At 40.9% G+C, this 12,381-nt stretch overlaps 1 protein-coding gene and 1 long non-coding RNA gene across 4 annotated transcripts in view; one reads left to right on the top strand and one right to left on the bottom strand.

Annotated features, from left to right (window-relative positions):
• The first annotated feature begins 938 nt into the window (after positions 1–938).
• On the top strand, positions 939–5,100 carry LOC135274008 (uncharacterized). Its single transcript, XR_010341797.1, has 2 exons — positions 939–1,476; positions 4,507–5,100. It is a non-coding gene; the product is annotated as an uncharacterized LOC135274008 (long non-coding RNA).
• ARID5B (AT-rich interaction domain 5B) overlaps positions 4,836–12,381 on the bottom strand; it is a 195,082-nt gene continuing 187,536 nt past the window's right edge. For all 3 annotated transcript variants that reach the window (XM_021675771.2, XM_064374166.1, XM_012445746.2), the window contains one exon: positions 4,836–10,914. In XM_021675771.2, coding sequence (XP_021531446.2) covers positions 8,749–10,914 — 2,166 coding nt within the window. In that variant the 3' untranslated portion in view covers positions 4,836–8,748. The remainder of the gene's footprint in view (positions 10,915–12,381) is intronic.

The following is a 12,381-nucleotide window of genomic DNA, read 5'->3' as shown; positions in this document are numbered from 1 at the left end:
TTCTTCTTGGTCATGGTTACATTTGTCAAAATTCACTGAACTGTACACTTAAGAGCTGTACATTTTACTGCCCATTTTCTTCTTAATTTCTAGGGCCTATTTGTACATTAGCCATATGACCCTTTGGGAATATAAGTTGCAGAAATTTATTCCCAAAGTAAAATTTGTATCTTAAATTTGCTTATGTTTTGCATATGGATATTTTATTTTTATGCAGACACATTTTCAATCTTTTATAGTTTCTGAATTTTGAATCATAGGATGGCTTTTCCCATGCCAAGGTTATAAAACAATTATCTCATGTTCTCCTTAAGTCTTTTTTTATAATTTTATTTTGTATATCTAAGTCTTTAAGTCATTTATAATTCATCTGTGTATTGTTGAGGTTTGAATCCAACTTTTTTTTTTTTTTTTTTTTTTTTTCTGAGACAGAATCTTGCTCTGTCACCAGGCTGGAGTGCAGTGGTGCAATCTTGGCTTCCTGCAACCTCTGCCTCCCGGGTTCAAGCGATTCCCTTGCCTCAGCCTCCGGAGTAGCTGGGACTACAGGCATGTGCCACCACACCCAGCTAATTTTTTGTATTTTAGTGGAGATGGGGTTTCACCATGTTGGCCAGGACGGTCTCTATCTCCTGAGCTTGTGATCCACCCACCTCGGCCTCCTGAAGTTTTGGGATTACAGGCGTGAGCCAGTGTGCCCAGCCCAATTTTTTTTCTCTGCATGACTTCACATAGTATTTCACGAATAAAATTTCTAATATTTTGCCATCTTTATATTTTCAGGATAAACTTCTTTGTTATAGTGTAATATTTCAATAACTTTCAAATGTTGTATATGTATGTACGCACACACATATATACACATGCACTGTATGTGTGTACATAGATGAAAATAGGTATAAGCATAAACCCTTTTATAATTTGCTGAAATTTTTCTTAGGATTTCTGCCTCTGGTTTATAAGTGTGATGGGTCTATATTTTCTCTCTCTTTCACTATCCTTATTAAATTTTGGTAATAAGGTCAAAATAAACTCATAAAAAGAATTGTATCACTTTTCCTCTTTTTCAATTCTCAGAAACGGTTCTTAAAGCCATCTGGGCCTGGTGTTTTTTGTGGGGAAATATTTAACTAGTGAACAAGTTCTTAGTTATGACTTTTATATTTCTTCTTTAGAAAATTTTGTTAATTTCTATTTTTCTGTGAAATAGTTTTTCATCTAACTTTCCAATTTTTCAACTTACCACCATCCTCTAATAATTTGAAAAGTCTCTATTGTATTTTTATTTCCTAGTACTGTTTATTGATGTCTTCTCTTTTTTTGCCCTCATTAATTTATTTTAAAACCTTAGGGTGCTCTGACTCAGTGTTTGCGCTGATTTCTTGAGTTTCAGGATTGAGCAGGAGCTAATGAAGAAGAGAAAATGCGTACAGCAAGAACAAACTTCAGGAAAGAGTCTTCTACTACCCTGGACAGGTACTGCCTATTTTGATTGGTCATCAAAAGCTCAGTTACTCCTTGTTTTTCTCAACTGTAAAGTAGGAATATATTATAGTATATTATAGTATCTGCATGATGCAGTGTTATGAGGATCAAATAAATTAATACAAAACAAACATTTAAAATATTGTTTGTCACATATAGAGCTGTCATTGATATCATTAGTTGTTATCATTATGTGTAAAGAGGAAATAGAGTAACAAACCCAGGTTTGAACTAGGCCCAAGACACTAAACATATGTTGGTTGCGTGTCCTTCCACATTTGGTCCCTAGGTCCCCTCTCTACCTACCTGGCCATCATTGTTCCTCACACTGAATGCCCTCCCAGTCTCCATGGATAAATGTTGTATTACCATGGAGTTAAGAAGAATGGCTGGAACATGGACACATCTAATATTTCACAGACTTGCTGGAAGTTACAGTCAAGCCTCACACAATCATATTTAACATAAAAGGCAGGGCTAGGTTAAAGATAATATAAGTGTAGCCTTATCTTAATGCTTTCTAAATGATTAGTTTATTGAGCATTTAACTGGCTAAATATTTTACATGATGTACAAGTTTATATGATATATAAATCTTGAATGAAAAATATTAAAGCCAATAGATAAAGTTTTGCTAGAAAGAGGAATCATGTTATTTGCTTTAGTGTTTAGGTTAAAGTTTATGTGCAGATATTGGCTTATCTGTCATTGGGTTTATTCATATAGACATGTTGACCAATTGGCCTTTCTAGAACTGTGCTGTCCAATAGAGTCACCACTAGCCACATGTGGTTACTGAAATTTAAATGAATAAAAATTAAGTAGAATTAAAGAGTCATTTTTTTCATCACACTGAACACATTCCAAGGGTTCAGTAGCCACATTAGCTATTAGCTACAATATTAGCCAACTCTAAATTATAGAACATTTCCACCATCCCAGAAAATTCTAATGAACACCTCTGTTCTAGAGGGAGTTTCAATGATAATTAAAGTAGTAGTAGTTCTACCACCAAAGTACTAGTAGTTCTTGAACAAGTGCCTCAGGGAAGAGATCACCTTGTTCTTATTAAAGCTGGCTGAATGCCTGTGGTTATGGCTAGAATGATAAAAATAATTTGTTCTTCTGAGCAGGTTAAACAAGTGCTTTGCAATGTTATTTAACCTGAGAATTACCCTGGAGATTCCAAAATTCAGGTATTATGAATTAGTGAAGCCCAAATTAATGTGATTTATTATATTCCCTAGGTCAATCTAGGAGGCTGAACTTTTTTTTTTTTTTTTTTTTTTTTTTTGAGATGGGGTTTCACTCTTGTTGCCAAGGCTGGAATGCAATGGTACAATCTCGTTTCACTGCAACCTCCACCTCCCTGGTTCAAGTGATTCTCCTGCCTCAGCCTCCCAAGTAGCTGGGATTACATTGTTCCTGGCCAGAGGAAACCTCTGACCCCACTTCCACCTTCTACCACTTACATACTTGTTGATATATGTATCACCTATTTCCTGGTCACTATCAGCCCTAAAACGTGTCAACTTTGGCCACATTCCTAGAATAGACATTGGGCTTGTCATTGCTTCTGCTCTGAGTGACCTTTTTAGCAAAAGCACCCCTTCTCCAACAGTATTTGCCAGGCAGCACCTGTCAAGAATGGATAACTTAACATGTTTCCTGTTGTATATGAATCAATTATCAGATCTACAAATGCTGAATGTGTCACAGGTGGAAGAACATTCTTCTGATGTACTCACAGCAAGTCACGAGATGGTGAAATACACATGACTCAGAATGAGGGCCAGGGGACCATGAGGCTGTGTTTGTTGGGTGCAGAATTAGCTAAGGAAAGACAGCCAGTTAAGAAGAGGGTGCGGCTCCTAACATGTTGCTTCAACTCCTGCCGACCCTGATATGCATGGCCAGGTCCTTTTGAGTCAATAATGATGAGAAAAAGGATCCCATGGCTTTTACCAAAATATGTTTCTTTTCTCCTCTGAGTTGTGGTGACATGCTTGCTAGTAGCTTACTCTTTCCTGTCTATCAAAGCCGTCCTGATCATAAGCCAAGGCACTCAGTAAAGTCCTGTCCCCGCACCTCTCCTCCCTCTCTAGGACTCATTAAGAAGCGGGCGCATAGGGTGTTGCTTTGTAAATGCCTCATTTCAACTCATGATAAGCTGAGCAAAGCCAAGGGAAGCTGGAGGCAGAAGATCTAGGAAAAAAAAGATTAGAAATCTTTGTCCATCACCACAAGGTCTACGATTAAAAGATGCAGACCTCAGAATATGCAGTTTTCCCAGATTTCCAATCCTTCCTGAATATCTTCCCATTTATTGTCCTATTTAATTCATCACCATGTTTGCTCATTCCTCCTTCTAAGTACTTCTGAAATATGTCCACTCTCTCCTTCCATTACCTCCATTGAAATGACCACCACCTCATTGATGTTAGATTGCTCTCAAGCTGCCCTCACACAACAGCCAGAGGGTGATAGTGAAAGACAAATCTTTCTTGCTCAGGATAAAGAGCACATTGATCTTGTCTATTGGGACCTACTTGGCTGGCCCCTGCTACACTCTCTAATCTCACTCCTCCAACATTGCAATCAAGCCCCACAAGCTTTTCTCAATTTCTCTAATAAGCCAAACTCATTCTTGCTTTAGGGAAGGATGTGATGATACTTTTTGCATGTGATGGTACCCTGTGCTTCACCTACCCTTCTCCCAATTCCCTCCCTCTCATACTCGGCCAGTCACGTTGGTCACCACTTACTTCCTTTTGGTGTGTCATTTTACTCATCAAACTCCTCTCTCCTGGAACTCAGTCATACTGAAGTTTTGAATTTATAGGAGTGACTATTTGATTAACTCTCTTTCCCGTAAGATTTAAAAGCTCCCAGAGACATTATTTTACTTTCGTTTACCATTGTTTTCCCAGCTCCTAATACTATGCTTGGCAATTGGGGCATGAGTAAATCTTTGTTGACCGAATAAAAAAACAGTAACTTTTGTGATTATCCTACCAGCAGAGGAGGATGGTATACAAAGGAAGTACACAGATGAGAGCCCTGGCTGCAAATCCTGACTCTGCCATCTGTTGGGTGATCTGGGACCAGTTGATTTACCTCTCTACGCTTTAGTTTTCTTGTAAGTAAAAATGGGTATAACCATATTTACATGAAGTTGTGGAGATAAGAGATAACATTGCCAACTGGGCACCCACTAGGTCCTTAGTGAACTACAGACATTGCTATCATTATTGGTTATCATGCAATTTAGACACACGGGGTGGAAAGTCTTCTGGGGAGGCCACAGTCTCCTCAGGAAGAGTGACAGATTACTCACACCCAAAAGGAAACAGATAGTAACATTTTTTATTAAATATTACAGTGGATCAAAAAGTACAAAATATCTCTTGCCTGCTATGTGATTGGGAAACTATTGGCACGTAATACAGTATCAAAAGCAGTAATAAGTACAATTTGGAAAACATACAAAATTGAGTGTTTATAGTTGGCTCAGCATTCTTCTGGTAGTGTTTAAACTAATGCAAAGGTTACTCAATAACCTCTCCATTGGGAAACTATATAATATCACTGGGCCATGTTGCTATATACAAATAATCACCTTACAGAGCATAGAGGTTACATAGCTGGAATCACCAAAAGTATACAATATTTACAACACAGGAAAGTTTAAAAAAGTATAAACAGCCAAGAGATTATGCTGCTATTCTTCAGACATATTTCAACCATGAGGAGACAGGCAGAATATCAAATACACTAACAGCCAACACTGGACTTTTAAGTGCTCAAGATAATCATTGCAATGGTGTGGGTCTCACCAGGGCAAACTCATTCCCATTTCTCTTTAAAATTGGGACAAGAGTAAAACTAGACCAGATGGGACTTGGCTGACCACCACCAAATGTGACTGTGGGACGATAAGTGAAGAGAAATAAACGGTTCTCTTTGAAGGCACACTACATAAAATATTTTTGTGGGACCACCTCGAAATTTCCATCAGACACACCAACACAGTGAAATACAGTACTTGAGAATTCATGCACCAGGTCAGAAAGTTGTAAAGTTAACATTGAGTTTTAACAAACCCTTCTGTATATGCCCTGATAAACAAGTGAACTTAAGAGCTTCTAGCTAGTAAATAAATAAGTCAGTCCTGTGGCAAATATTACAAGTTCGAATCACTTACTAGAAGAATACTTAATTCTGAAACTCGGTTGGGCTTTTTTTTTTTTTTTTTTCATATGGAGTTGCCAAACGTTAAACCAGAAGTTGCATGGAAAGGTTTTTTAAAAATATTATTTAGAATCTCTAAATCTCCAATAAATCACAGACTTACTGCATTTTGAATTGCAACATTTCTTGGAAGCCACACTCAGTAAATAGATTTATGACTCCACTGCCAATTTGATTCCACAGTTTCCTTTACAGAACTACCAATAACAATGGTTTGATTGCACAAAGAAAGGCTTGTGCAATTCCATTCAATAATAAGGCCCCTTGAACTCAAACAATGCAAACAAAGCCTTATTTAAGACATTTTAAAACGTTGTTCTCAGCCAATGAAGAATTCAATGGTCTTTTTGAACAATTTCCAAGATCTCTGTTCAGAGTTTTAAAACAAATAACACACTGCTTCTGTTGGGAATGCATACCCCCATTTCTCTTTATTTGTCCTGATGTTTTGCCGAGGGTATGAGCTTCCTCAGACAGAAACAGTGAGTCTCCTCTCAGAAGAGATGAGAAAAACAAAAGCTGGACTATGTTAACATTGTTTGAAAATGGTGTGATCGAATTCCTACATGATGAAACCAGACTGAAATCATTGCAGTGGAAAAAACAAATGCCCCATATTCCAAATAGGTGAGCTCCACTGGGGAGAGATGGCTCCCCCTTTCTTTTGAGACACGAAGTCATAGAAACCACATATGATCTAGCCCATGTCTGCTACAGAGCCACCGAGGTTTCCTTTTTCTTCCATGTTCTCTGATTCTGTGACCATTCAATCTAGTGCAATTTTCTTATTATATGTGTCCTGGCTAGCATCTTGCCAGCTGGAATTGAGATTTTTCCCCCCTTCTAGCTTGTGCAATAGCAGGATAATCTGCACTCACACATTTATAATCTAAATTCTACTAGTCTATCTATGGTTCTATTAAATATATATATATATATATTATTCCACAGGAAGGTAAATAATTAATTGAAGCAAATGGAACTCTTAACACTGGATCTCTACATTCTTTTGTTTCCACCTTTGGATATTAAGTATGTTACACTGAATATTTGGCTTCATATCATGGAGACATCTCAATACAAATGCATGGCATGCATGGCTTTGTTTAAGAGCCGCAGTTTCATTGTTATCAGTTTTGACTATTTTGCAGTCAAGTTACCTATTTAGAAGTTGAAAATTGTCATCAATTTTCCCAGAATTAAATATCTCAGAGGTAAAAGACTTAGTTAACTATGGTTCTAAAGTCTACCGGTAGTGTTGCGGAAGGGGCACAGTGGGTTGGGGAGTTCATCCAAGTGGTCTTCAGCAGGGATGGTACTTGGGGAGAAAATCCACTCTCTGTATCCATTGACTTTTAATTAATACAGTTTGAAAATGTGTCCACCTTAATGTTACATCTTGGTAGCAAATGCAATAAAGTGGTAAGAATGACAATGGACATTCTCCACATCTTTTCACTGCCTGAGCAGCTTGACCGTTTACTTCCAACAAGAAAAGAAACCAGAAAGCGGACTGTATTGCCAGGTGGTTAAAAACATGACCCAAACCACCTTACGTGTGTGTGTGTGTGTGTGTGTGTGTGTGTGTGTGTGTACACAAAACTCATGCCCCGTAAGCCCAAAGAGGATGACTTTCCTTTTGAAAAGGCTAATCCAGTATGTCAACTATCCCCAAAGTTGTGGCCTGGGAGATTCTTCTTGGGAATGACAAGAAATCAACTCGATGAAAACAACGTGACTGCTTACTACTCAAAAGACCGAGGCTAGAGAAGCTACCAGGACTGCAGCTGCTCCTCTTCTGGCCAGTTGAGCTCCATCCTCTTCCCAACCCCCTTTCCCAGAACATTTAAAGGAATCGGTGCCAATGCCAATGTAAATCATTTTGGCTCCTGTTCTAATTTCTGAAATTCCTAAAATATCTGTGCAGCCCACAGATATGTCCTCTAGACTCTGTTGTTATTCGGCAGCTTGCTGCCAGTGAGGTTTTTGTTTTTATGATTCCTCTGGTATGTAGGACAGTTTCACAGCCTAGATAAGGTAAGTACAATGTTCAATATTTTCACAGAACCCAATACTTCAAAGCAAAGCATTTGGCTGGGTAAGCAGTGTATAAGCTCTTTCAACTATGCCATTTATGAGGAACAAAATCCTTAAGTTGCGGATCTACAGAGGAACGTTCTTTGCACTATTGTGTGCTTGACTGTTTCTTTTTCATTTGTTCCACTATAATCAGTTGCTTCAATTTGTAAACAATAACTTTACCACCCAAAGCTGCTCAAAATAAGATGTGGAAAAATTACAAACACACATCAACAACTAGGACAGTCAGTCAGCCTTGAAAACAAAACAAAAACAAAAACAAAAAGACCTGCAAAGAAAAGCGATACCGTTTAATTAAAAAAAAAAAAGATGAGAAAGGAGAAAATGGAACTACCTGTATATAAATTAGGTGAGCGAACAGTGATACGGGTAGTTTTATGAAGCAAATATATACAGTCAATTTAACAGTGTTTACTTCTCTGGATTGTTTAATAGTGTCAAAATGAAAGATCTATTGAAGTTTCACTATACATTGCATTGATTGAAACTTGGAGAGTTTTATGAAAAAGAGGGGCATCCCTTGGCATCTGTTTGCCAGTCTTCCTTGCCCCTTCCTTTGAAATACCTGCCCCTTTTTTGCCCAGATTGTTTCCTGACCATCCAAACTCAGATGGGGTCCTCTAAGTTTTTCCTAGATATTCACAAATCCCTTTATAAGGCCCACGTGCGAAATGAATGATCTGGAGGTGCCTGGGCATCTGTGTTGGAAGGGAGTCAATACTGACCAGCCAAGGCTGGAGTTGTCCTACAAAAATCAGGCATGTTCACCTCCCCTCTGGGCCCCTACAGCTGGGACTGATCATAGCCCCAGATTAGAAGAAATACTGACTTCTAACTCTATAAGCCAGCCCGCCTGGGTAGGAGTGAAGCTCCGTTGGCCATGCCGCTTTGGACTGCTGGGCAGAACTGAGCCTACAGTTTTGTACTGGGGTGCACGGATGACAGCTGGGAAGATGGAAAGGCAGCTTGAGGATTTATAGCAGCTAAAGGGTAAATGCTGTTATGCAAAAGGTCCCCATACGAACTTCCTACAGGTGTAGCCGCAGCCAAGTGTCTGTACAGCTGCTGAGAATTTGTCGGCGATGTAAAAATTCCTCTTTGCATCACAAGTGAGTGGAAAGCCAGGGGCTGCATGAGCGGAGAAAGCACGGTCTGGTTTTTCAAGTACTGCAGAGAATGAGAATACCCAGCCGGGAGCCTGGAGTTGAGGCCCGAGTTACACAGACTCCCGGAATACAGACCTGGGAAGATAGGGGAGGAGAGGGGAAGCTTGTGGCCTTCTGATCCGCCCCCGGAATGCCCACTGTGTGCTGCCTTGCTGCCTTCACTCTCCTGCTCAGAGGCCTTCTCCTTCCCAGAGACCTCCTTGGATGGGTCTAGGGGAGACACTGCCCGGGCCTTTTTCCCTGCAATCACAAGGTCCAAATCCTCCAGGCTGCGCTTGATCGGCCGCGCTGCCCCAATGTTCTGTGGACTCATTTTCCGGTGCAGGATTGGGTGGACCATGCCTTCCATCTTCCTGAAATTCTCCAGTCTCACATGGTGAGTTTTTCCTGATCTTGAAAGTGATTCGGGGTATTTTTTAGGGCCCGACATGGTCATGGGTGATACCCGACAGGCTTTGGGGTGACAGTCTCGACTCTGGCTACCTAAGACCTGGAACTGGGAGACGCCTTTGCTCTCCTGGGGTCCTGTGGCTGAGTGAGCCAGGCCCAGGACCTTGCCGGTAGGTTTGTGCAGGTTCTTGGGAAGGCTCAGATCTGTAGGCTGATCATCCATAGCAGATTCTGCTACTACTGACTTTTTGTCTTGCAGGTGCAGGGACGTAAGATAATTTACATGGAGCTTTTCTTGGTGTCTGTGGGAAGGAAAAGAACTGTTTTCCGATTCCCTGTACATGTCCCTGGACGGGTATTTGGATGTCTGTTCATTATGAAGATGGTGCTCAGTATGTCTGTAGAGGCTATGGAGATGAGGGGACGAGTAGAAGTCTGCCAGGAAGCTAGGCATGTGGGAATGGGGGAGGGCCCTTTTCTCTAAGAGTTTATCCTTGCCCTCCTGAATTTCTTGCTTCAGGACGTAGGAGTCAGCAAGGGGGTTAAGGTGGTGCTTGGAGAAGCTGCAGCGGTGGGGATCTGATCGACTCAGTTTCTCGTGCTTAAAGATGTCGTTGATGGTCTTTCTTTCTTCTGAGGGCTTGCTTTTGAAACTCTGGACATGCTGAATCACCGATGGCCGGCTGACCGCCATATTGTCAGCGCTTTGGCCATGGTGGGCCTGGGACAAACTGGAACACAAGTCATCCCTAGCAATCAGTTTCTTTTTGCTGATCAACGGGGGTGGGGAGCCATAGGGGTAGCTGTTGGAGAGGCTGGCCCCACTTACTTGGGACAAAAGTTTTTTCTTGGCCAGTGGGGACATGATGCCTGGGTTGCCCCTGGAGTAAAGCAAGGGTGTGTAATTCAGTCCATGGTTCTCATTCATGGGCCCCGTCAGGTCTTTGTCTTTGAACATGTCAAACGACTGGACCACAAGGACCTTTGGGGTCTGCTTGAGCGCATTGTGGATGTCCTCACTGCCCAACTGGTCCACCTTCACAGTGCAGTTGGCGATGTAATCCGCCATGGCGGGCAGTTTGTCATCCTCCATCTCATTCTGGTTTGCCAGCGGTGGCTGTGTCGTGGGGAAGCTGGGGAAGGGTGCTTCTTGGAGTTCATTTTCAGAGCTCTCTGTAAAACAGCAGGGTTGAGATTCTTGTTTTGAGTCCACCAGGGCACTGGGAGAGGTGAGTGGCTGTTTGCTGGCCCCAGGGACCAAAGTTGGATCTTTTTCTGGGGCCAGAGGAGCACTTGGGAGTGGAGGTGTGGGCCCCTTCTCTCCGGCCTCCTCTGCCACCTTCTCACTGTTGGAACCTTGGTCTGTTTCATTTTCCTTCTCTGGGTCTACTCTGGATGCCAAGGGCTTCGCTGAAAATTCCTGATACTCTTCTACTTTTTTCTTCATGTCTGCTGCTGGGAGAGGCTCAGGGATGCTTTTCTGGCTTAAAGTCTCTTGTTCTTTTTCTTGCTCTGATGAAACCTGGTAACATATTTGAAAAGACAGTCAGAAGAAAAGCAAATACACTGACACGTTTTGCTACGAAATAAAAATATTCCACATAGCAGTTTTACTTGAAAACAGGCTTGTCAATCAGCTCATGAAGTTTCTGTAAAGCTTTATTACTCTCCAATCATGGCTCTAAACAAAGAAACCTAAATTACAGAAACATTAGGGGAAATATGCATATTCGCTTCAGTCCCTTATGAGACACCTATCAAAATAGCAAAGTGTTATGTACTGATGGTATACAATCATATCACTCCCTGATTCTAATATATAGTTTAATTCTAAGGTTGTCTTCTTGTCAAATCAGTCAATTATCCAAATGGGTTTTAAATTACATGTTGTGTTTTATGATACTCCTGAGAAAGATTTTTTTTTTCCAAGCATTTCTCTTTCAAAAATCCAACCAACCCATGTCAACAACAAACAACGAACCTACTGCAACTCCTTGCTTTTCTTTAACAGGGCAAATCCCTTCCCAGTGTATTTAATATGATGCACTGAAGATTAGTAATGCATAAGTGTTAATAATTTCTACTCAGGGCCAGATGACAGACATGCAGATGATGCTAAAATATTGACAAAGTATGAAGATTTCTTGGCAGCCTGTCTACCTGAGGGATAGAGAAGACTAAGTCTTTCTAGGTTGCAGCAAACTATGTTTCTATTAAAGCCCAAAATGAAGTTGTCAAAATTCAGACAATCAGTGCTACTACAAATAGAGCTTTGCTGTTCAATGAAATAAATTATAGTCAATGAGACAGATGCTCCTTATGTGACCCTACTGACAGAAGTTGTGGGTACCAATTCGACGCATTTACTGCATTATGTAGCCATGTAAACTCTGACCTTAAAAGGTCATTTTAACTTTCCATCTGTGACCCAGCTGACTGACAAACCCTTTCAAAACTGCTGTCATTCTGCCCTGACATGTCTTAGCACAGCAGTCACAAAACAGTTGTATTGAGATGGTCTTTTTCCCATCCTCCTTCCATCTCATCCCTTGAACTTTGTTCTTCTCTGTTAAGAAAAGAAGTCCTTGTAATCCCAGCACTTAAGGAGGCTGAGGCAGCAGATCACCTGAGATCAGGGGTTAAAGACCAACCTGGTCAACATGGTGAAACCCTGTCTCTACTAAAAATACAAAAATTAGCTGGGCATGGTGGCGGGTGCCCGTAATCCCAGCCTGGTCAACATGGTGAAACCCTGCCTCTGCTAAAAACATAAAAATTATCTCGGCATGGTGGCAGGTGTCAGTAATACCAGCTTCTTGGGAGGCTGAGGCAGGAGAATTGCTTGAACCCAGGAGGTGGAGGTTGCAGTGAGCCGAGATTGTGCCACTGCACTCTAGCTTGGGCAGCAAGAGTGAAACTCTGTCAAAAAAAAAAAAAAAAGGAAAGAAAGAAGTATCCGCCACATTAGCATCTTTGGGTAAGATTGAGG

This window comes from Aotus nancymaae, unplaced genomic scaffold (genome assembly GCF_030222135.1).
Source record: "Aotus nancymaae isolate 86718 unplaced genomic scaffold, 86718_ANA_hifiasm-v0.15.2.pri h1tg000010l, whole genome shotgun sequence".
NCBI lineage: Eukaryota > Metazoa > Chordata > Mammalia > Primates > Aotidae > Aotus > Aotus nancymaae.
The sequence above is the reverse complement of the archived record's forward strand: the minus strand, read 5'-3'. Positions and strand labels throughout refer to the sequence as shown.